Raw genomic sequence first — 22,085 nt, forward strand, 5'->3', positions numbered from 1 at the left:
TAGAACTCTCAATCCTGCCTTAACTTCCTGATTGCTGGAATTCTAGATGTGTGTCACTGCAAAACCCAAACTTCCCCCTCCCTTTGAGAACAATGGTCTATATCAAGAAAAAATAATTATACATAGCAACTTCAGTAGTAAAGAAGGTGATAACTATACTTAATTAAAACCTTTAGCCATGTTTCTTGTATTAAAGATTAGTGAGTTAGCCCTGCTGAGTATTGGTTCCTTCAGTAATTTACTAATGCCTTTTGTAGAAAATAATGAGAAATAGTAAATGCTAAATATCAGTTCACATTTAATTTTGTCTGTCTGAGCTGAGATTAAATCAGCAAGATACTCAGTGTAAAGATGTGTAATTTCTGTGACTGATATTTGCACTATTTCACATTTTACTTATTTTAATGTTAAGAATGTTACCAAGCCAGAAAACATAATGAAGTATTACATGAATATTTTGCTAAAATATTTTTATGTGTCACATGAATATTTTAAATTGTTGAATTCATGATGTTCAGATAGAACCTCTAATGTTCTGCTGTACATCAATAATTATTGCCCACATACATTTTAAATAATCTCCAACCTTGAACCTGGCATTAATGGTTTTTTAGGTGTATCATTGACTTTGAAAACTAAATGTAATTCTTTCTGGTTTTTTTCCCCTTGTAGTTGAAATCTGAGAATTATATTATTTGACATCTTTTGTGCATGAATTTATGAAGTTTATTTTCACTAAAATAGGGAGCATAATTGTGACTACTAGGTAGAAATTGTGTGATTCTTATAAAATACCAGGAATAATGCTGGACACCCAGTGCATACTTAGCAAATATTATAAATAGCATTAGGATTACTTATGTAATAGATTTTGTTTGTTTGGAGTAGTGGTCTGGGGCCTCATTATTATTCTCCCTAACACTTAATGCATACTTTGTAGGTGTTAGCCACTATTCAGTGTTGTCATGTGCCAGTTTATATAATTGCCTTGGTTAAGTATATAAATTAGTTTTCATGTGGTAAAGATATCAGACTTTGCACTGTTAAGTCACTTATCCTTTTTTGTTTACACAATTGGAGATGAACTTTCTAAAAGCATTTCTTCCCAAATATGTCATCTGGCACTCTGCATTATGATCCTTTACTTAATACACTTGGGTTCGATACTTACTTATATCGGTAAAACCTTGAGTCTTGAGCGCTGTCTCTCTTGATGAGGATAATAGGGACAAGCTAGAAAGCAGTGGCTCCCATCAGGAGGGAACGGTTTGTATTTAGGGAGGATGTTAGCAAGGTTGGTTTCTGGAAAATGGGGTTAGCATTTATGCTGAGTGGTTTACGATAGTGGGCTTTGGATATAAATGGTGAGGTTTTGCTATCTCTGTAGGGAAATCGAGTTAGAAATCATGAACTGTGCATAGAAAATAGCAATATTTGTTTACTGTAAAGTCTGTGAATGGATGTAGGGGAGATTGAGTCTGGAAAAGTAAAGGGACCAGATTGTAGAGAACATTAAAAACTCATTCACTTAGAACTTCCAATATAGTCACTGTAGCTAATACAGAGCCTAGAAATACGTGCTTGGGAAAAATTAAAGGAGAAATTTAGACTAAGGTGGGGCTCTATTTTGACAAGGAGAATGGAGTTGAGAATAGAACACATTTAAGACACTTGGCTGTTAATTAAGCATTTAACTTGCAAGATTTGTTTTGGATTTTGTAGGTAGTACATGTAATTTTTTTTAAAATTAGTAATGTGATTTTATAAAATTTATATAAAAATGACATGGAATGAAGGTTTGTATAAGACTTCAGATTTATTTATAAGAGTATGACGTGTCATTAACTTCAAATTAGGATATTGAGGTGGAAAAGAAGGCACTGTTAATAATTAGCTTGGTGCAATTGAAATAAATTGGGATTAAGAAATCCCATAGCAATCATATTATGCTCTTCATATCTTTTTATTTGTTTTTAGCTTTTTGAGACAGGGTTTCTCTGTATAGGCCTCACTGTCCTGGATGCCACTATATAGACCAGATTGGTCTGAAACTCACAGAGATCTACCTGTCTCTGCCTCTCTCTGAGTGCTAGGATTAAAGGTGTGTACTACCACATCTGGCTTTTCATATCTTGTTTTCTGAGCTTACTTTTCTGTATTGTACACTGGAATTCAAATTTATAGAACTGAAAAAGCCAGAAAAAATAATTATGTCAGTCGGATGTGTTTAGTAAAGTTAATGAACTAAAGGTGTAATTGAAGGATGGGATCATTTTTAAGTAGTTATTCACCTGATAATGCTGGAGTAGTAGTGATTTAAAAAAAAAATCAGGGAGACATGAAATTGTTTTGAAACAGATATATTGAACAAGATAGTTAGTTATGCTCAGAGAGGAGCTGCACATTGGAGTTACACATTGCTGCAGGTGCATAATTTCTTGAATTAGTGGGGAGAAATGAGATTTCAGTCACTCATGTTTTCCAGACATACCCCTTCCTTAAGTGGCTTTACACAGAGGTGTTAGTTTGCCAGACTGTTTACTGTTTCCAATCAGCTTTTCCAGAAGAATCTTTTCCTGATGTTAGGCTCACTTTTGTAAACTTTCATTTATCATAATGGCTCAATATACTTATGTATAGGCATCTCTCCCAGTGCTCCCATGAAAAGTATACATAACCCTATGAGGACACAATTGTGTGGCCTTTTGTCACCATGGACATTTTTGAATGCTTTCTTGTAGTTTTCTCATGTCCTAAGTGAGAAAGCCATTTCCTGTGTATGTAGATCACCTGAACTATGTTTTTAAAAGGCAGATTCTTTCTTACTTAGCAGGTCTGAGGTGGGCCAGAAACTCCTTCCACCTTTCTAATGAGGCCCTAACTGATACTCAGTAGATAGCATACAGAACATTCCGGCTCTGGATGCTCCCTTGGAATCCTGGGGACCCTGGATTACATAAGGCACCCTGTTACATAAGGCACCAGAAAGGACTAGTTTTCCAGAAATGATGGTAATTGTGATTTAATAAGGAAAAGTAGTACTTTTAAGTTCAATAATTCAAAAAGAATACTTTTTCACATTCCCTTCTCTCATGTCTAAACTCTAGTCTCGCTTTTTTGTTTTTTCATTTCCTTTTTGTTCTTGTGATTTTTGCTTTTGTTTAAAATATTATTGTGTTCTGTGGGTCTGATCAGGGAACCGTTACTGTATTTTATGTTTGTATCTACATTTTATTTTGCATGCGTAACGTGGCTTTGCCTGGATGTTCTTTTTGGTAAGTTCCAAATTTATCTAGCATATTGTTTTTTGTAGTGTAAGCTATAATGTTTTTCATCTTTTCTCCCACTTCTAGTGAACATAATCATGATTTGTTTTTATTTTTTTTAAGAGTTCATTCGATGTATTTTCTCCTAACATTTTTCAGTTTTCTGTTGTAGTGCAGTTTGGTACTAATCCGCCTTGATCTGTTTTATGGCCTCCCACTGTTCAGCTGCTGATCGCATTAGCAGTTGCTCTCTCAAGTGATTAGGTTTAAAAAAACCTTAATCATTTAGAAGTCTAAAAGCTTGCGCTTCCATATAGCAACCATTAGAAAGGTAGTGTACAGTGGAACTCGATATCTCTGCTCTCTCTGAAAATAAACTCTCATTTTGTTTTTACAGCAACAGCTTGCACAACTACAGAAGGAAAAATCAGAGATTCTGAAAAATCTGGCGTTATATTACTTTACATTTGTAGATGTTATGGAATTTAAGGTATGTATTTTAATAAGTAAACTTTAAGAATCCAGAAATTGATTTAGTATTTGTTAATTGTATTAATTGCTTTGTCACTTATGCAATAAAAGTAGAATTCTTCCATAACCAAAATATAAAGTATACTTCATACATTTGTGTTTTCCAAATTTAAAGTTATTTATTCAGGGCTGAAGATGTGGCTCAGTGGCAGAAGGAGTACCAACCAGAAACTCTGGCTTTAATCCTCAGCAATTCCCTCTAAAAGTCCTATTGGTAAAAGTTTGATAAACTTTCCTTTTCAGGACCATGTCTGTGACTTGCTGAATACTATTGACGTTTGCCAAGTCTTCTTTGATATTGTGAGTATCATTCTTTCCTAATTCTCTGTTTCCAAAGAACTCAGGGAACCAATTACTTTCCTTTGAAGAAACATTTTATAAGAGTATAAAGTTATAACATTGTTTATTTGGCTTGCTGAATAACTTTTTTAAAAGTAAAACTTTTGTCATATATTTTTTTATGTTATTGAATATAAGCCTAGTTCATTTGTAAAATAACTGTTAAATTTGGCATTTTTTCCATAATATATCCAGCTATAAAAACTGAACAATATTTTTCTGTAAAGTCATTCTTGATAGTTTTCCTTTATATGACATTTTTTAGATAGAGGGACTTAAGGTGAGAAATGTGCCCATTAACTTAATAGTAAAAATATGAAAAATTAAATACTCCTTTTTGCTTTGGTAAGATCCGTACCAATGTTTCTCCTTTCTCTCTCTCTCTTTCTCTCTCACTGTCTTGTCCTTTTCATCTATTAACAGCTTTAATATAGTAACCAATGTCCATTTTCTTTTTTCGGTAAAATTGTGTCACAAACAAAACAATTTTTATCTCTAACTCCTTAATTTTACATGTTTAGAGAAAGAAAGTAGAAATCCAGAAATGGGAGTAAACAAAGAGTTATAGAAAAAGATTTTTGTGTGTTTCAGACTTTGACAGGTAAGAGTTAAACTTGTTTTTGTTTTTCCAGACTGTGAACTTCGATTTAACAAAGAACTACTTAGATTTGACTGTAACCTATACAACGTTAATGATATTGCTATCCCGGATTGAAGAAAGGAAGGCAATCATTGGATTATACAACTATGCACATGAAATGACCCACGGAGCAAGGTAGGCATACATTATACAGTTGCTTATAAAGATATTAATTTGATGGCTTGTAACTCACTTGAATTTGATGTGTTAATTTTAAGTGATCGAGAATACCCACGCCTTGGTCAGATGATTGTGGACTATGAAAACCCTTTAAAAAAGATGATGGAAGAATTTGTACCCCATAGCAAGGTAAGAGATATTATTTAGATGTGCAACAGTACATGTAAGGGATGGATTGATCAAGCAGGAGGAATTAAATCACTTAGTTTGGTGGTAAAGATTATAATGACTTATGAATAACTGCTTTTTTATCTTGTGAGTCTAAACAGAAGAGAAGCACACTGTTCTTTCTTCACCTTATCCTTTGTTTATCAGTCTCTTTCAGATGCACTCATTTCTCTTCAGATGGTATATCCTAGACGGAATCTTTCAGCAGAGCAATGGAGAAATGCCCAGTTGTTGAGTCTTATCAGTGCACCCAGTACAATGCTCAACCCTGCCCAATCTGACACTGTACGGTCCATTTTACCTTTTAAATGTATATTCACTTATCATTTAAACATGTTATTGAAAGTTTTTCTAATTAATACTAGTCTGTCAGGTTTATTGTAAAAAAAAAAATAATCACACAGGTTTTTAAAAAAATTGCTTAGTTCTCAAAAATTGAAGTTAATCTGGTGAGATGACTCAGTGGATAGAGGCAATTGTCACTAAGCCTGACAACCAGAGTTTGATTCCCAGGATGTAGGGCATAGTGTAATGACAATGCCAACATGGGCATGTATGCCCACACAAATAAATGTAATTTTAAAAAATTGTTTTTATCATTGTATAAAAATTTGAAGATGTAGACAAGTATAAAGAAAAAAGCAAACACATTAAATCTTGCCAATAGAGAAAAATCATTGTTATAGTTTGCTATATTTCTTTTCAACTATCTCTCAGGATATGAACATGGATATTACTGTTACAGATAATGCACGTAAACCCTTGGTTTACTTGGGAGGAGATGGAGAGGATCCAGGCACAAGAATCTCTTTTCACTTGACTAAAATAAATCATTTGGACAAATGTAAACTCTTAAGTGAGTTTGAGAAACTAGAAATTTGGCAACAGTTTGGCAACAATATATATATATAGTTCAAAGATGGTTGACCATGTGCAAATGTGAAAGGCTGCAGCTCTCATTGCCCTTTGCTGGCTGTGAGCTGAAATAATTATTCATTTTTACCAGTGTCTCAAGTTTTTTGTGGTATGTGAACCAATAATTGACCAGTAAGAATTAGGAGGAAGCGAGGTGGAGAAAGATTAAGTAGGAAAGTTTTTAAAGAATTTATGTTAAGCACAGATGTGTCTGTTCTCTTTTTAAGATGCCTTGTGAATATCTCTCCTTGGATACAATGGAGAAATGGATTATCTGTAAGTAATGGGTTAGTTATGGGATTACCCCTTAGGTTTAAGCTTTAATGAGGAAATACCTGGTAACTTGCCTTCACTCTGTAGTGAACACCTGTATGCTTTACCTTATTCATTCCTCATACTGATCATATCAGTATGTAGATAATCATATAAATGAGGAATCTAAAGTTAGGTCACATAGTTCTGTAGTGACAGAGCCAAAGCTCAGGAACTACATTGCCTCCAATCACTCTCAACAATGAACTTTTGCTTTTACTAATTTTTTTCTTATGTCACATCTATTTAGTTAAGTCATTTGATAAATGACTTATTGCTTGGCAGTTTGATAGATTCATGAGGGTTAAAATTACTGCTGTGTGGTCCTAGGCAGCTCAAAAACTGGAAAAATAGACATGATAGAAAATGAGAATCGGTGTAGTATATATAGTCAGGTTCCTTCCTCCCGTTGCTCACTCAGTGCCAAAGGGAATAGTTTTGAGTAGTTTGTGCTTTTCTTCTTGATGTATTAACTGCTAACTGTTTATTGTACTATTATAGTGTTTCTCCAACTATGGTGAAGGACCATTTTTCTTTAATACCTGTGTTTTGATACTTTTGTAAAATAATGAACAATTTTTTTAACAAAACAAGTATTAGACATAGACACCCATAGTTTTGTTAGATTTAGCACAATTTAGCAATTAGATATTGTAAGGTTTACTTTAAAATGACTGCAGATTTTCAAATAGTCATCATATATACAAAATCTCATTATAGACTGGCATTTATAGTAACATTAACTTAAATATGAAAGAGAAATTTACTAGCACATACTATTTGCACTTAGATACTTTAATTAATTTTATTACTTTTCAGATTTGTGATAGTAATATTTTTCCAAAAAAGTTTACATTTCTATGCCTTGTCCATTAACTTGATTTTAAAGAAAGATAAGGCATTTGAAGTATTAATTTTGTTTGATTACATAATGATTCTTAGTGTTTGCTTTATGTGTTTGGCTGTGATTGAAGATTTGGGTTAAATGGTAGAGTTAGCTGTATGGATAACTATACAACTGTCTTTGTTAGTATTTCTGTTGTTGTGATAAAACACCATGACTAAAAACAACTTAAGGAGGTTTATTTCAACGTACATGTCCTGATCACAGAGGGAGGTCTTGGCAGGAACTCAAGGCAGGAACTTGGAGGCAGGAGCTGAAGCAGAGGCCATGGAGGATGCTGCTTATTGGCTTGCTCCTATGGTTTGCTTAGCCTGTTTTACAGCTTCCTAGATCACACGATTGACACAGGATGGTCAGTGCTCTCAATGGACTGCACCCTCCCAATTGCTAATGAAGAAAATAATCTACAGGCTTGCTTACAGCTCCACCATATGGAGACACTTGAGAGTCCCATGTCTTAAATGCCACCTTCTTGTTTAAAATGACACAAAACTAGCCAGCACTTTGGAATTCAGTTTTTAAAAAAATCAGGAGTGACTGTCAATGAATAGAAAAATTTCAACAAAAGTTGAAACTTTGTGCATATGTAGCAAGCACTAAGTAAATGTTGCATGAATAGACAATGAGGTTTCATGCCTTGCTGTAGAAGTTTAGAGAGGGCATTTACAAGTGCATATATGTATATATCATTATACATTTGTGTAGGGTTTCCAGATTGGGTAACCAAAAGTAGAAGATACTTAGAATTCATATAAAGAAAGCAGCTTAATCTGTTGCAAGAATGTTGGACTTCGGGGGTTAATACTTGGACTTCCTTGTTTTTTTGTTTGTTTGTTTTTTGCTTTTTTTTTGTTTGTTTTGTTTTTTTTTTTCTTGAAACAGAGTCTCCTGGCCTAGCCCTGGCTAGCTTGGGACTCATTATGCAGAGCAGGCTGGACTTGAACTCACTGCTTGCCTGCCTGTGAATGCTAGGTTAAAGATGTCTCCTTCTACACCCTGCCTGCCTCTGTTACTTTAGTATTACTGGGCACTCCTTCAGCTATAAAAGAATGATACTGTCTTCTCTATTACACAGAATAATCATGTGAGGTAATGTGTGCAAATATTAGTAAGGGAGAAACTGGTGAGACAAGAAATGTCGTTACTCTAGTATTCCTTCTTGTGACTACAAAAGTTGATTACTTTTATTTTTCAGTTACTTTAACAGCTGTAATGATTACCATATTTACCATATTATGTGTTAATTTCTGATCTTTTGCTGTGTTTTTAATGTTTCTTTTTTAAAAAAAAAAATTTCATAACCTCTCCCTAACAGATATTTTTCCCTTTTGTTACTGCATCTTCAAAGAATTTACAGAATATAGAAAGTTATAATTAAAAGTGTTGCTTATATACATATGTCTTTATACATATATATTACATTATGAATCACTTAGGAGCCTCCATTTAGTGATGGAAATTGTTTCCCCCTCTGTAGAAAGTTACCCCATAACCAAAGAGCCTTGTCTGTGCAGTACTTTTAACTTGTACTTGTTTTCTTTGTGTTGAAGTTGGCTTTATTCTGTGCCATGGGATGCTAAATACAGAGGCTACAGCACTGAACCTTTGGAAGCTAGCTCTTCAGAGTAGCTCTTGCCTCTCTCTCTTTCGGGATGAAGTTTTCCACATTCACAAAGCTGCGGAAGATTTATTTGTAAATATTCGGGGGTATGCTGTTTTCACTTTATTTATTTTTGGTGGGGTGGGGGCATGCAGGGAGAGAAGGTGGTGAATGCAATGTCTTTAGTAACAGATTTTGGGGTTAGAGATTGGTCACACCCTGCAGAAAGGTATGGCATAAACTTTTGATCCCAGCAAGTTGCTTTTAACAATAGCCTGGTAGAAATAATGCTCTTACAGGTAATTTTACTATTAAAAATCTTTAGGATTTCTTACCCTTTTAAATTTTGTGTTCTAGATAAATGTGTCCTCTTTTTAATTCATGCATGATTTTATACATAATTATTACTGAAAGCTAAATATAGGGTATATTTCCCAGCATGGTGGTTCATACCTTTAATTCTAGCACTTGGGTAACTGAGACCAGCAAATCTCTGACTTTGAGGCCTGCTCAGTCTATAGAGTGAGTTACAGGATGGCCAGGGCTACACTGAGAACCTTGTCTCACTCTGTCTGCCAAATAAAGAACAGCGTGTATTTATAAGACTATTTGAAGCAATCAAAAAATGTCATTAAGTTATGAGTAACAATTATAGAAGCCTAACCACAGCACAGGGATCATGGTTCTTAACAACAAAGGGTGCCCAAATGACTTATATTAATCTTCTGCATGCAAGAGATACTTCTCTGAAATGGTTGTGGGCACTTCTTTTGTTATGTCTCTAATAACTTCGTTTCTCTTGAGGTCCTGTAGCCAGTACATAAAGAGCCATGTTGAATTCACATGTGAGAGTAGTCATGTAATCTTTTGAAATAAAAAAACAGATAAAATACCCCTGAATTCCTTGCTCTTAGTTGAATCTGTTGGATATGGTAAGCAGGAAAAAAGTGAAATTTGTATATATTTTATATACAATTCAGTATTTCGTAAAGTTGAGACAAAATGAAGCTTTTGTTGGTTTTTACAAAAAAATAACAGTGTGTCTAGTGCTAATAAATTGAGCCAGTTCTGTGTCTTAGTGGGCATTTGAATTCCCCTGGGATGCAAACTGAACACAGGTTCTTCAGCATCACTATTATCTTGGAGAAAATAGTTTGTTCTGTGCACCTTGAGTAATTTATTGAGCAGTCTTCACCTAGATGATAGGTGAAGATGTAGGATGCCTCCGCTTCACAGATGAGCTTTTGCCCCTCTAGTCACCACTGCCATTCTTACTTCTTTCTGAGCAGTAGTGTTCTGACTTTGTCATTTTATTAGTCATAATAAGAAAAACATTACCAAGTTGCTTCTCTGCTTTTATTTTATTCAGATTGTAAATGATAAAATTTGTATTATGCCTTAATATGTTTGCCATCGCTTTCAGTGAACTAATGCATCAGTGTAAGTCTACTGATACCACAAAACTATCTTTATCCTGCCTGCTAAATGATTTTTTAAAAATTTACTTATTTTTATTTTATGTGATTGAATTTTTGCCTTCATGTATGTTTGTGTACTATGTACATGCTGGTTGGTGTCCAAGGAAGAAGGCATTGGATTCTCTGGAACTACAGTTGTGAGCTGCCATGTGGTGTTGGGAACCAAACCCTATTCTCTTCAAGAGTAGCACATACTCTGAACTGCTGAAACATCTCTTCAGCCCTGATCCTGGGTGTCCTGTCCCCCACTGCCAAAACCATTTCCTTCTTTTCCTTTGTTTTTCTTTTTTCAGTTGCCAGTCCCATTAAAAAGAATTATCATAGTCAAGTCATGAGTATGAAAGTGTGTTAATTACAAAGGCCCATATTAGACATTTTCTCAAAGAGAAAATAATATCAAGTGTGCTTGCATATAGAAATTGGGGTTCATGTTAGTGTAAATGACTCAGCTAAGTTGTCAGGAAAGGTTTTTTTTTTTCTTTATGAATTTTGAGATTTTATCAGTAGTCATGAAGTTATTTAATAATAAGCTTAGTGGTATATCTGAACTAATTAATATTGGAGTTCTGTTTCTTTTACTTTTTATTACAAGGCTTTTTTTTCCCTTTGAGAGTGGGTCTCATATAGTCCTGGGAGTCACTGTTCAGACCAGGCTGAACTTGAACTCACAGAGATCCACTTGCCACTGACTCTGAATTAAAGACATGCTCCATACACCCCCCCAAAAAAATTCCACGTGTGTGTGTGTGTGTGTGTGTGTGTGTGTATAAAATGTAAAAATAAGCCTGTCTCAAAAAAAAAAAAAAAAGTAATCAAAATGTCTTCCTGCTTTAGCTTTCTGTCCACAAAACACCCACATTCAAAGTAACTGCTGTGGATTCCTCATTTGTATCCTTTTAGAATTTATCTGTGCTTATGAGTGACATTGCTAGTGTCAGAAGCAATCGTTTTAATCATTTTTTGAGTATTTAAGATATTTGGAAGTTATTTAATTGCATCAAATTGAAATTTTAACATAACTTGATGCTTAAGGAAATAATAAAATTTAATAAAAATCTGCACAATGAAGTTTCATGTTATTTATTGATTTTTTTTTTTTTCTGTAACTAATATCTTTTCAAGAAGATTTGATTTGAGTGTGTAAAGTACCGGAAAATACTTCAGGTAGACTTCACCCATCATTTCCTTTGTCATTGTTACTGTTGTTGAAAATAGGTATTTCAAATTGATTTTTTTTGTATTTCACTTCTTTTTTACTTTGTTTCAAATTAAGATTGACATGGTTCGTATTTTCCTTGTACACAGCTATAATAAACGTATTAATGACATAAGAGAATGCAAGGAGGCGGCTGTATCACATGCGTGAGTACTTCCATCTGTGAGGAATTTCTTCTTAAAATACTACTTTGTTAAATGAAGACAGGTTAGGGATATTCAAATGTAGAAGATGAAAATGTTGAATTGAAGGAAAAGTAAGTATAGAATGTCTGTAACCAGTAACTTCATAATTAGCGTAGATGTTAGATGTTTTGAAATACTGATAAAATAAAAGAAGTTCCAAAAAATTATTTTACATGTATTTAATTAGTGAGAATATGCATGGGTGCATGACTGCTTGTGACACAGTACATATATTGTGGACAGAGGCCACCTTGGGGGAGTTGGTTCTCTCAGTCCACTATGTGTGTTCTGGGGAATCAGACTCAGATGGTCTAGATTGGTAGCAGGTGCTCTGTAGGTCCTGGCTTTTGTAGTTCCTACTGTCACTCTGATCCCCATGGCAGTGCTTTGTAAGCTCTGCTGAGTTTTGTACACCTTCGTGAAAACTATTAACATTCTTACACCAATGCAAACAATGTAAGAACATAACATTCACAGTTTGTTAAATCTTCACCTTGTTCCAGTTTTATATTCTGAAATTAAGAAATATGTGGAAATGATTGTATTTAAGACCTGTAAACAACTTTCCAGTTTCCCCATGAAATATTAGATACCTTAAGATGGTTGTTAAATACATGATTACATATTCTCCCATGAGCTTAGAGAAGATGAAATGGTGACACTGTCTGATCCATCAGTGTTTCTGCTAGACATGGGAAAGACAATCACGATTCCATAGATGAGGACAGCAGATCACAAGTTTTAAATCCTCATTCCCTGTGCCTACATTTTCCACCCAAGTGAAACACAGGTGACATGTGATGATATCTTTCTCTACAGTGGCTCAATGCACAGAGAAAGGCGCAAGTTTTTAAGGTCTGCACTGAAGGAACTGGCAACTGTCCTCTCTGATCAGCCTGGCCTGCTTGGTCCTAAGGTAAGTGACGATAAATGTGCCCTGTCAACAGTAAAAGGCATGGCTTCTTTAGGAAATTAAAGAAGCTTGAGCCAAGAACACATTTGCTGACTTGAGGCTCAGCATCACACTTCTCTCTTTTCCTCATTTCCTATATGCACACTCATCTTTGTGAGTACTGCTGTGTGGTCTGTCTTGTACTGACTGCCTCTTTCAATTTAGTATCATTTCTTGCCAAGGGCTTTTCACTTAGAACAAGACTATAAGCAATCTTGATCTTTAATCATTGTATAATCAACTGTTGTTTTTCTTTTAATAGGCACTTTTTGTTTTCATGGCATTATCTTTTGCCCGTGATGAAATTATCTGGCTACTTCGTCATGCAGATAATATGCCAAAGAAGAGTGCAGATGACTTTATAGATAAGTAAGTTAGTCACATTAGAGTCATGTTATTTCAGTTTATTTCAGTTCAGTTTAATATGAGTCTGAGGACTTATTAAAGCAAAGATATTTTGAAAAACTCTTCAGGGTCCTTTGTAATAGAAGAAATGTCGCTAATTTTGTAATTTTATAATTAGAATGCAAAAATTCTAAGACCTTTAATATTTATATTATACTAGTGATGAGAAAGTTGTTCTTTGGCTCTGCCTAGTAATATATATTCTATGTATTTGATTTTCAAAATTAATACTGCACAAAAATAAAAATCATGAAAAATAAAAATCATAGCATGGTCTCATTGCCATAAGTATGGCATTAGAAATATCATTTAGACCCTAGTTTCTTAGTCAGAATTAGATAACTGAAAATAGAAATGATTGCATTTAGAAAATCTTATTTCTTGTTAATAGTCTGGCTGATTTAAAACTAATGATGTAGCTAAGATGGGAAATTTTTACTTGCATTTGGATATTCTGCTGCTAATTTTCAGTCTTAGTGTTTTTTTTTTCTTTCCATGATTTTGTTGTTATAAAAGAATTTTAAAAGAAAGTAATTGACAATAAAAATTAATAGCTGTAGCCAAGTAGTGGTGGCACATGCCTTTAATTCCAGCACTTGAGAGGTAGGCAGGCAGATCTCTGTGAATTCAAGGCCAGCCTATTCTACAGAGTGAGTTCCAGGACAGTCAGTGCTGTTACACAGAGAAACCCTGTCTTGAACCGCCCCAACCCCCCCCCCCAAAAAGAAAAAAATTAATGCCTTTCTTAGGGGAAAAGTTCTAGAAATAATACCAAAAACATTTAGTATATTCCGGGTCAACAATGAACTTATTCTCTGAAACCTTTCTCCTGGCTTGTCACGAAGGCACATTGCTGAGCTGATCTTTTACATGGAAGAACTTAGAGCACACGTCAGGAAGTATGGGCCTGTAATGCAGAGGTACTATGTGCAGTACCTGTCTGGCTTTGATGCTGTAGTCCTCAATGAACTCGTGCAGGTAAGAATCCTAATGCCCTGTTTTTGCTTCCCACCTATTGAGTAATTGACATGTAAACTACAACATGTACCAAGTGGTGTAAATAGAAACAAGCCATGGCCACATTCTACAGGTGAAGAAACAGGTACTTACATTACATAGTTGGTTCTTTCATGTGTGTTTGTACAAACTTGAGAGTGAACACAATAAAGAGACTAGTTACCTGTTCCCAAGATGGTTGTATACACTAACCAGAAGAGCATTGCAAAAGAGCCTAGTCATAAGTCAGGATTTGGAAAGATCATGCTGGTCCAGCGTGGCTAAAGCATTGCTAGAAGCCAAGGGCCAAGGAGAAGACAAATTAGAGTAAATTCTTTTTTTTTAATTTAATTTATTATTTTATATGTCGATCCCAATTCCCTCTCCTTCCCTCCCTCACTTTTACCCTCTCTGCCCTCTAACATGCATCCTAACCACCCTCCCCTCCCATCCCCCACCCCAATTCCATATGTAGGGGAATGCCATTCAGTAGGGGTCATATAGATCTGACAGGTCATGTGAAGTAGGGACTAGGGCTTCTCTCCTGTCTCTAGATTAAGGCAGTTATCCCTCCATGGGGGATGTGTTCGCAAAGTCCTTTTGTGCACCAGGGATACATCCTGGCTCCACTGTCTGAGGTCCCTTAGACTGCTCAGTCCTTCTGGCTGAGACCCATATTCAGGGGGGCCTTAGTCAGTCCCATGCTGGCTTTCCAGCTATCAGTCTGGGGGCCTGTTAGCTCATCCTTGTTCAGGTCAGCTGTCTCTGTGTTTCTGCAGCCTGGTCTTGTCCTCTCCATCTGCATCTGGGTTCTACTTCAACTCAGTGTTTATGTATGGGTGTTTGCTCCTGTTTCCAACTGGTATTAGATGAGGGCTCCATGGATAAGCTAGTTGTTGATCTCACTATCTGGGAAGGGCATTTATGGTAGCCTTTCCACGGATGCTCAAATAGTTAGTTGGCAGCAGTCTTGTAGTTCCCTAGACCTTTCTTTGGGTTCAATTTTCTCTTCAAACCAATATTGGCTCTCTCTTTTATGTTCTCTCTCTCTCCCTCTCTCCTTCTCTTTCCCTTTCTCCCTCTCTCTCTCTCTGCCCCTCTACCCCTCTCTCCCTCTCCCTCTCCCTCTCCACCCCCCCTCCCTCCTGTCTTCTATTCCTAACCGGACGCAATCTTCCTAGTCGCACATGTTTTCCTCAGAATCTTATAGTAGGTTAGGTGAGTGCTAATGGGAGCCTGAACTGGGCAGTGACTAGATAAAGATGGATGAGATGGCAGACAGTCTAACTGGTAGTTAGTAGAGGGAAAGGGGTGGAGAGAACAAGATGGCCAGTAAGTGAAAAATTTGCCTGAATCTTATTCAAGTGTCCTATTTTTATTTTGGATTTTCCTCTTTGCTTTTTAATCTTTCCTTTTTGCTTAAAAAAAAAAAAAATCTTTAGTCTTTTTACTTTAATGTAAGTTTTTTAATTTTATTGCAGGTAAAGTATAATTTTAAATAGTTTTATTTTGCTTCACTTATAAACTCACAGGTACCTAAAGCTACTATAAATTAATGACCAATACAAAAAAGGAGGAAATTAAATTCTCTTTTAAGATCTGGTTTTCCTGGATTCCTCTATTTATCCACTAGATGGTGCTCAGGCTTGCCTTTTTTTTTTTTTTTTTTTTTTTTTTTAAGAATGGTCACTAAAATGAACATGAATACCTGTTAAATTTACCAGATGAGTGTTAGCTTATCATTGTTTATTATTATTTATTCATAATAGCATATAATTTTATAACAAACCCAAACTTCCTAGTTTCATGTAATTTTAAAAACTATGTTGTATCTCTTTGGATACTTACTAAGAAATTTTTACAGGTTTTTGATATATTGTTAAAATGTTTAGACCACTTAATATATATGGCATGTTTTATCTAAAATAGACTGTACTGAGAAAGTTCTTAGCATTTCTCCTGGGACTGTAGTAAGATTAGCAGTAGTAACAACAATAATAATAATACTAAAGTTGCTGTGCCCACTGATAGTGTATCTTATTAAGTTGCAATAACTGTGAAAGTAGAGAAAATAATCATTGTTGAAGAAAAGGAGCTAATAATGGTATCTCATAAGGAACAGTTCAATCTTTTTAATCAGGATACAATCTTGGTGCTAAGGTACACATGTAAAAGCACGATTATAAACCTGTTAATGAAGTTTATTGTTAAAGATGTTAATTATATAAAGAACATAATTTAACATTTTGACCATTTTTAAATTTATAATTCAGTGACATGTACATTTACATTGTTATGCAAGTCTTAGTGTTTTTAAACTATATTTTAGATATATTGTTTATAAGCCAAGCATCTACTGCTATTTAAAAGATTTACTTATATTTTATGTGTAAGGGTGTTTTGCCTACCTGTAAGTAGTTACTGTGTGCATATGAGGTATCCATGGAGTCTAGAATAGGGCATTGCATTACCCAGAACTTGAGAGACACAAACAGTGGAAAGTTACCATGTCGGTGCTAAGAATCAAAACCACTGAGCTATCTGCAGGCACAGATGTGCTTTTGTTGTTGCCTTTTGTTTTTAGTGTCCATTTTAGGTTTTAGATTCCGATTTTTAAACAGTCAGTTCTTGTTTTTGCTTTTGAAGTGCTGTAGATTAAACTACTTGCCTGTTACCTGCAGGCAAAGAGTGCTACTACTGAGCCACATCCCAAGGCTCCCAGATGCTCATTTTCTTAACCAGTTAAAAATAGTTTTCTTTGGGAATTTTACTATGGCCCTACCATGGTGAACATATGTAACTAAACCAGAAAGGTGGGATTTTTGTTGTTTTCATATTTTAAAAATGTTTTGTTTGTTGGTTCTTATTTTTGAGGCCTATTTTTACATGTTAAAAACATTTTTTTTTTTCATTTTGATGTAGTACATATTCATGTAACTCCCTCTACATTTGACCTAGAACATGCCCAGCAGCTTTAAGTTTTACTATGTATGTTCATGGTGGGTTCTTTATAACCCTTTCTAACAAACAATTCATGTCCTGTCACTGCAGTTTTACCTTCTGGAACATTGTTCATGCTTGTGGTATCCCACTTTATAGTCTTCTGGTTTTATTTCTTTCCATTAGTAAAGTGTTTTTGAGATTTATTATACCGGTCAGCATTTAATTACTTTTTCTTCCTGAAAAATAATTCTGTAATGTGGATATACCAGTTCATCTGTCCACGTGTGATGGAGTTGTGAGTTGTCTAATTAGATGGCTTTCATATTACTGTATGTTTGTTTTCTTCTTCAGAATCTCTCTGTTTGCCCTGAAGATGAATCAATCATCATGTCATCTTTTGTTAACACTATGACTTCCCTAAGTGTAAAACAAGGTAAGTAAGGGAGTGTTGTCTGTCTTTCAGTTAGAGACTCAAGTTTTGATTATTAAAGAGATCAGATTTTAACAGTAACATTTTATGAAGTCTTTTATGTTTGGATACATTTGATCTGTTGCCTTTGCATAATTTAGTTCTGTCAGAACAAAGATTTCCAAACTGGGTTTCAAATGGTGTCCATAAAAAATTGAAGAGTTGTTTTGTGATGTTTATTACTTAGGAGAAAAAGAGACATCTGTGACAAAAGGTAAAACGGGAGTTCTGCGAACTGTAATGTGTCTGTGTGGCTCTGGCACACCTGGGGCAACAGTACACTGGTATCAGTTATATCATGTTTATCTGAAGTCTGGCCTGGCATGGTGAGAGCCTTCAGTCCCAGCACTGGTGAAGCAGAGACATGTTCTGCATAGTGGGTTCCAGCGGGGCCCTGATCAGGAAGCCAAGTAATAATAACTTTAAAGTCTGTATCAGTGACTTCATATGTGTTGTCTCAATCTTCAACACAAAAAAAAGTTTCAAAAAAAAAAAGGATGTAACGAAAAGTTCTTTGTCCCAGCTGATCGATCCTTATGCCCTTGAGCTCCAAATAGACACAAAGTGTTTGCTGGTGGCTTGGGCTTCTTATTGGCTAGCTCTGTCTTAATTATTAGCCCATTTTTATTAATCTATGTATTTCCACGTAGTCTTGGCTTACTGGAGAATGCCTGGTGTGTCCTCTCTTTCCAGACACACATGGATACTCCGTCTGCCTACGTTTCCCAGAATTCTCCTAATCTCCTAGCCATGCCTATACTTCTTGCCTGGCCAATCAGCCAATCAGTGTTTTATTCATCAGCCAGTAAGAGAAACATATATACAGAAGGACATCTCCCATCAAAAGAAAGTTACTTCTTTTATTTGTCAGATATGGAAACTCTGGGTTTCCCTAAAGGGTTAAGAGTTAACCTCTCAATTATAAGTAAGAATAGTAATTAGAGATTAGGTATGCCAATCTCAAATAATCAGTGCTGTAAATACATCAGCTAACTGTTGTTTGAACATTCTGTTCCAATAGATTGATGTGTTTTTGTTTGTATTCCTTATAAAAAGATGTCAAAAATCCTGAAAAGATCAGGTTAATAACTGTATTTTAGTTCCATCAAGCTTTATGATTAATGTGTAGTAAGGAGACTACTGCAGTGTGGTGTAGTAATGCTTGATTGTGTGTCATTACCTTATGGAGTTTTAGTGTGCTAGCACTATCCTGCTCTCTTAGATTGGTGTTGTAAGCACATGAAGAGTCAGAGCGCTTGAAGACTCAGAGCTCTTAGAAGCCTTCTTCTTCTCTTGGCACAGTTGTTGCCTTTAAGGATTTGAGAAATATTGTGGTCTTAGTGCCTAAATTAAAATTTGTTGGTTTCATTTTTTTACTTATAAAATTCGCTTAACGTAAAACATCCTAACTATCTTTCAGTGTATTGTCCACTTAGGTTATTTATTGCCTAAGCACTAGTCTGGAGAGAGCTTTTTCATGTTGGAAAACTGGAACTCTGTTTTTAAAAATACATTATCTTCTCCCATTACCTATGGTAATTCCAATGCCATTCTAGTTCCCATTTTTGTAAACTTGCTCTAAAACACTTCTTAGTGGAGCTGAGTGCTGAGTAGTTGTATTTTTATAGCTGGCTGCTTTTTCTTTTCTTTTTTTTTTTTTTTTTTTTTTTTTTTTTTTTTTTTTTTTTACTTTTTTGTTGTTTTGAGAGGGGATTTTGTACATTACTTTTGGGTATACTCTAACACTTTACATAATCTTTCTGCCTCAGGCTCTCAAGTAGCTGGGATTTCAGGCACAAGCCACTGCAACTGGTCCTTGAACATGTCATTAGTGTTCAGCTATATGTAGAATTTCCTTCCTCTGTAAGACTAATACTCTTTTGTGGCTTCTGAGATGTTTTATTAATTCATTCATTTTTAGCAAACAGTTAAGTTACTTTCAGTTTGGAGTATTTTGAATTACCTAGGTATAACTATGCGTGTACAAATACCACTTTGAGACTCTGTTTTTCTTTTGGTTATATACCCAGAATTGAATTGTCTTGGCTCTTTTGTTTGCTTGTTTGTTTGTTTTGATTTTGTTGTTCTTTAGACAGGATCTTACTAGGTAGCTCTGGTTGTCCTAGAACTCCCAGGTACTAGGATTAATGTCCTGTACCACTAGCCCATGTGTCTTAGCTCTTAAAGTATAAAAAATAATTAGTGATTTGTAAAATGATTAATCTATTTTGTCCCCTTTATTTTTCTTTATTACAGTTGAAGATGGGGAAGTATTTGATTTCAGAGGGATGAGATTAGATTGGTTTAGGTTACAGGTAAGAAGAACTTGATTTTTATTGTATACATTGTAGTTTTATAACTGAATTAACTTACTGAAAAGGTGTCTTTTTTATGTGATGAACCATAAGCATGAAGTATTTTGTACATTGTCAAAATTAATTAGTCAATGTAGAAGTTTTTAATAAAATAGGTTATAATTTTATGATATCCATAAATGTATGTTCCTAGCTCTCTTGGTTATCCTGATTCATATATTTAAAGTTTAATGTGAAAGCGCAGTTTCTTTAGACAAAACACATTTATAGTGTTGCTATATTTTTTAAAAGTTGATACAAATTTGGGTTTGTATGCTGTTCGGTGTTTGACATAAACAACACTTCTGGGCGCTGGTAGCACATGCCCTTAAGCCTAGCACTTGGGAAGCAGAGGCAGGCTCTGTGAGTTCGAGGCCAGCCTGGTCTACAGAGCAAGTTCCAGGACAGCTTCCAAAGCTACAGAGAAATCCTGTTTCAAAAAACCAAAACAAAAAATAGCACTTCTATTCTAATACCAGAGCAGCTGCAGACTACATAAACGGAGCTCCCCAAACTTGTATTTCTGAACTACAGAACTATATAGTTTTAGACTTCAGTAGGGTCACTTCATATATATTTCTTGAGTGTCTTTGAAAAAAATCAATCCTATTCTCTTTGTGTGCTGTAAATTAGCAGCAATTGACTGTCTTTATTGTTAGTAATTACACAAAGAAAAGGGAGTTACCCTGTTTAAGCATTATATGATCTAACAACTATGTAGACAAGACATATAAAAAAAATAAAGCAGTTGAAAATCTAAAAGACTGGGGCTGGAGAGCTGTCTTGGTAGTTAAGAGCATGGGCTCTTCCAGAGAACCTAGATTTGATTCCCAACACCCACATGATGGCTCACAGCTGTCTGAACTCTGATTGCAGGGGTTTTGATGCTCTCCTCTGGCCTCTGGGCACTATGCATACACATGGTGCATAGACATACATCCTGGTGGGATACCCATACACATTAAGTAAATGAATCAATGTTTTTTTTTTAAGGATTGAATAGGGCATTGCAGTGATATAACTGTTTGCTTATTACAGCAATTGAGAGGGAGAAAGCTCAACTGATAGTAATAATAGTTAGAAAGAGGGGTGGGATTTAAATATGATGGTGGCTTGTTCAGGAAAAGGACAAAACTGAGTTAAGTAGAAATCAGCTCTAGTATGAAGTTTTCCTGTGAGAACGAAATATTAATGATAGTACTTCTGTCACTTACAGTTGATTCCAGGTGGAAGAATGAAAGTGATTAGATAAACAGGTGTGGCCAGGGAGAGGCTAAGGGTTCTGCAAACACCAGCAGTTGCAGTAGAGCAAAGCCAGCAAAATTAGCCTTTGGAGAATTGCAGTTGTGTACTTTACCCTTGCTGGAGTCATATCCAGTTTTGATTCTGAGGTTATTGATCATTTTCATGTTTCACTTTTTCCCACTCTTGTGAGTTCTTTATCTGTGCATTATCAGTCATTTTTCTCTTACCAGAGGATCTCATTCCCTTATCACTTCAGTCCCTTAAGCACGTAGTCATCTTCAGTTCCTTTCCAAATGTCATCTTCCCATTGTCTCATTTATTTGGATTGTCCCTTTCTTAAAAATGGTGTAGAAACACACTTCTCCTTCCTTTGTTGTCAGTAATTTCAGAAGTGTGTTTTCAGCCATTTCACTTGGCACTTTTTCTCCTGAATCTATTTTTATAATGTCATTTAAATTCTGAGCTTTTGAAGTAGGCACCAGTTATTGGAAGTCTTTATTGAAGTCATAACTACAACTGACTCGTTTAAAACACATTAAAAGCAAATAAATACAATTAGGATTATATATATATATACATATATATGTATATATATGTATGTATATACATATATATATATACACACACACACTCACACACATATACACACACAATTAGGATTACATATATATATATATATATATATATATATATATATATATATATATCATCAGAAAATTGATGTTTGTTTCTTAATCTTTTCCCCTTTTCTACCAAACAAAACTAAAACATAAAGAATTGCATTTTCTGACTTGTGTTAAAAGATGTTTTTTATTTTCTTCCACCTGCCAGTTCTTAAATAAACACTCAAAGACTTAATATTAATTATAATTTTTTGACCAATGGCTTAGGCATATTACTGCCTCGCTCTCACAATTAAATTAACCCATTCAGTTTATATTTTACCAGGATGCTCGTGGCTTATTACCTCACATCTTGCTTCTCTAG

At 35.0% G+C, this 22,085-nt stretch overlaps 1 protein-coding gene across 4 annotated transcripts in view; it reads left to right on the forward strand.

Annotated features, from left to right (window-relative positions):
* Nckap1 (NCK associated protein 1) overlaps positions 1–22,085 on the forward strand; it is a 78,652-nt gene that overhangs the window by 21,379 nt on the left and 35,188 nt on the right. For 2 of the 4 annotated variants that reach the window (XM_051184381.1, XM_051184383.1), the window contains 13 exons: positions 3,664–3,756; positions 4,041–4,097; positions 4,769–4,911; positions 4,995–5,085; positions 5,272–5,409; positions 6,267–6,315; positions 8,806–8,962; positions 11,639–11,695; positions 12,554–12,650; positions 12,949–13,055; positions 13,937–14,069; positions 17,382–17,463; positions 19,756–19,814. In XM_051184381.1, the coding sequence (XP_051040338.1) occupies positions 3,664–3,756; positions 4,041–4,097; positions 4,769–4,911; positions 4,995–5,085; positions 5,272–5,409; positions 6,267–6,315; positions 8,806–8,962; positions 11,639–11,695; positions 12,554–12,650; positions 12,949–13,055; positions 13,937–14,069; positions 17,382–17,463; positions 19,756–19,814 (1,263 nt within the window). The remainder of the gene's footprint in view (positions 1–3,663; positions 3,757–4,040; positions 4,098–4,768; positions 4,912–4,994; positions 5,086–5,271; positions 5,410–6,266; positions 6,316–8,805; positions 8,963–11,638; positions 11,696–12,553; positions 12,651–12,948; positions 13,056–13,936; positions 14,070–17,381; positions 17,464–19,755; positions 19,815–22,085) is intronic. The other 2 variants (XM_051184382.1, XM_051184384.1) reach the window with 1 other exon arrangement.

This window comes from Phodopus roborovskii, unplaced genomic scaffold (assembly GCF_943737965.1).
Source record: "Phodopus roborovskii unplaced genomic scaffold, PHOROB, whole genome shotgun sequence".
Classification (NCBI taxonomy): domain Eukaryota; kingdom Metazoa; phylum Chordata; class Mammalia; order Rodentia; family Cricetidae; genus Phodopus; species Phodopus roborovskii.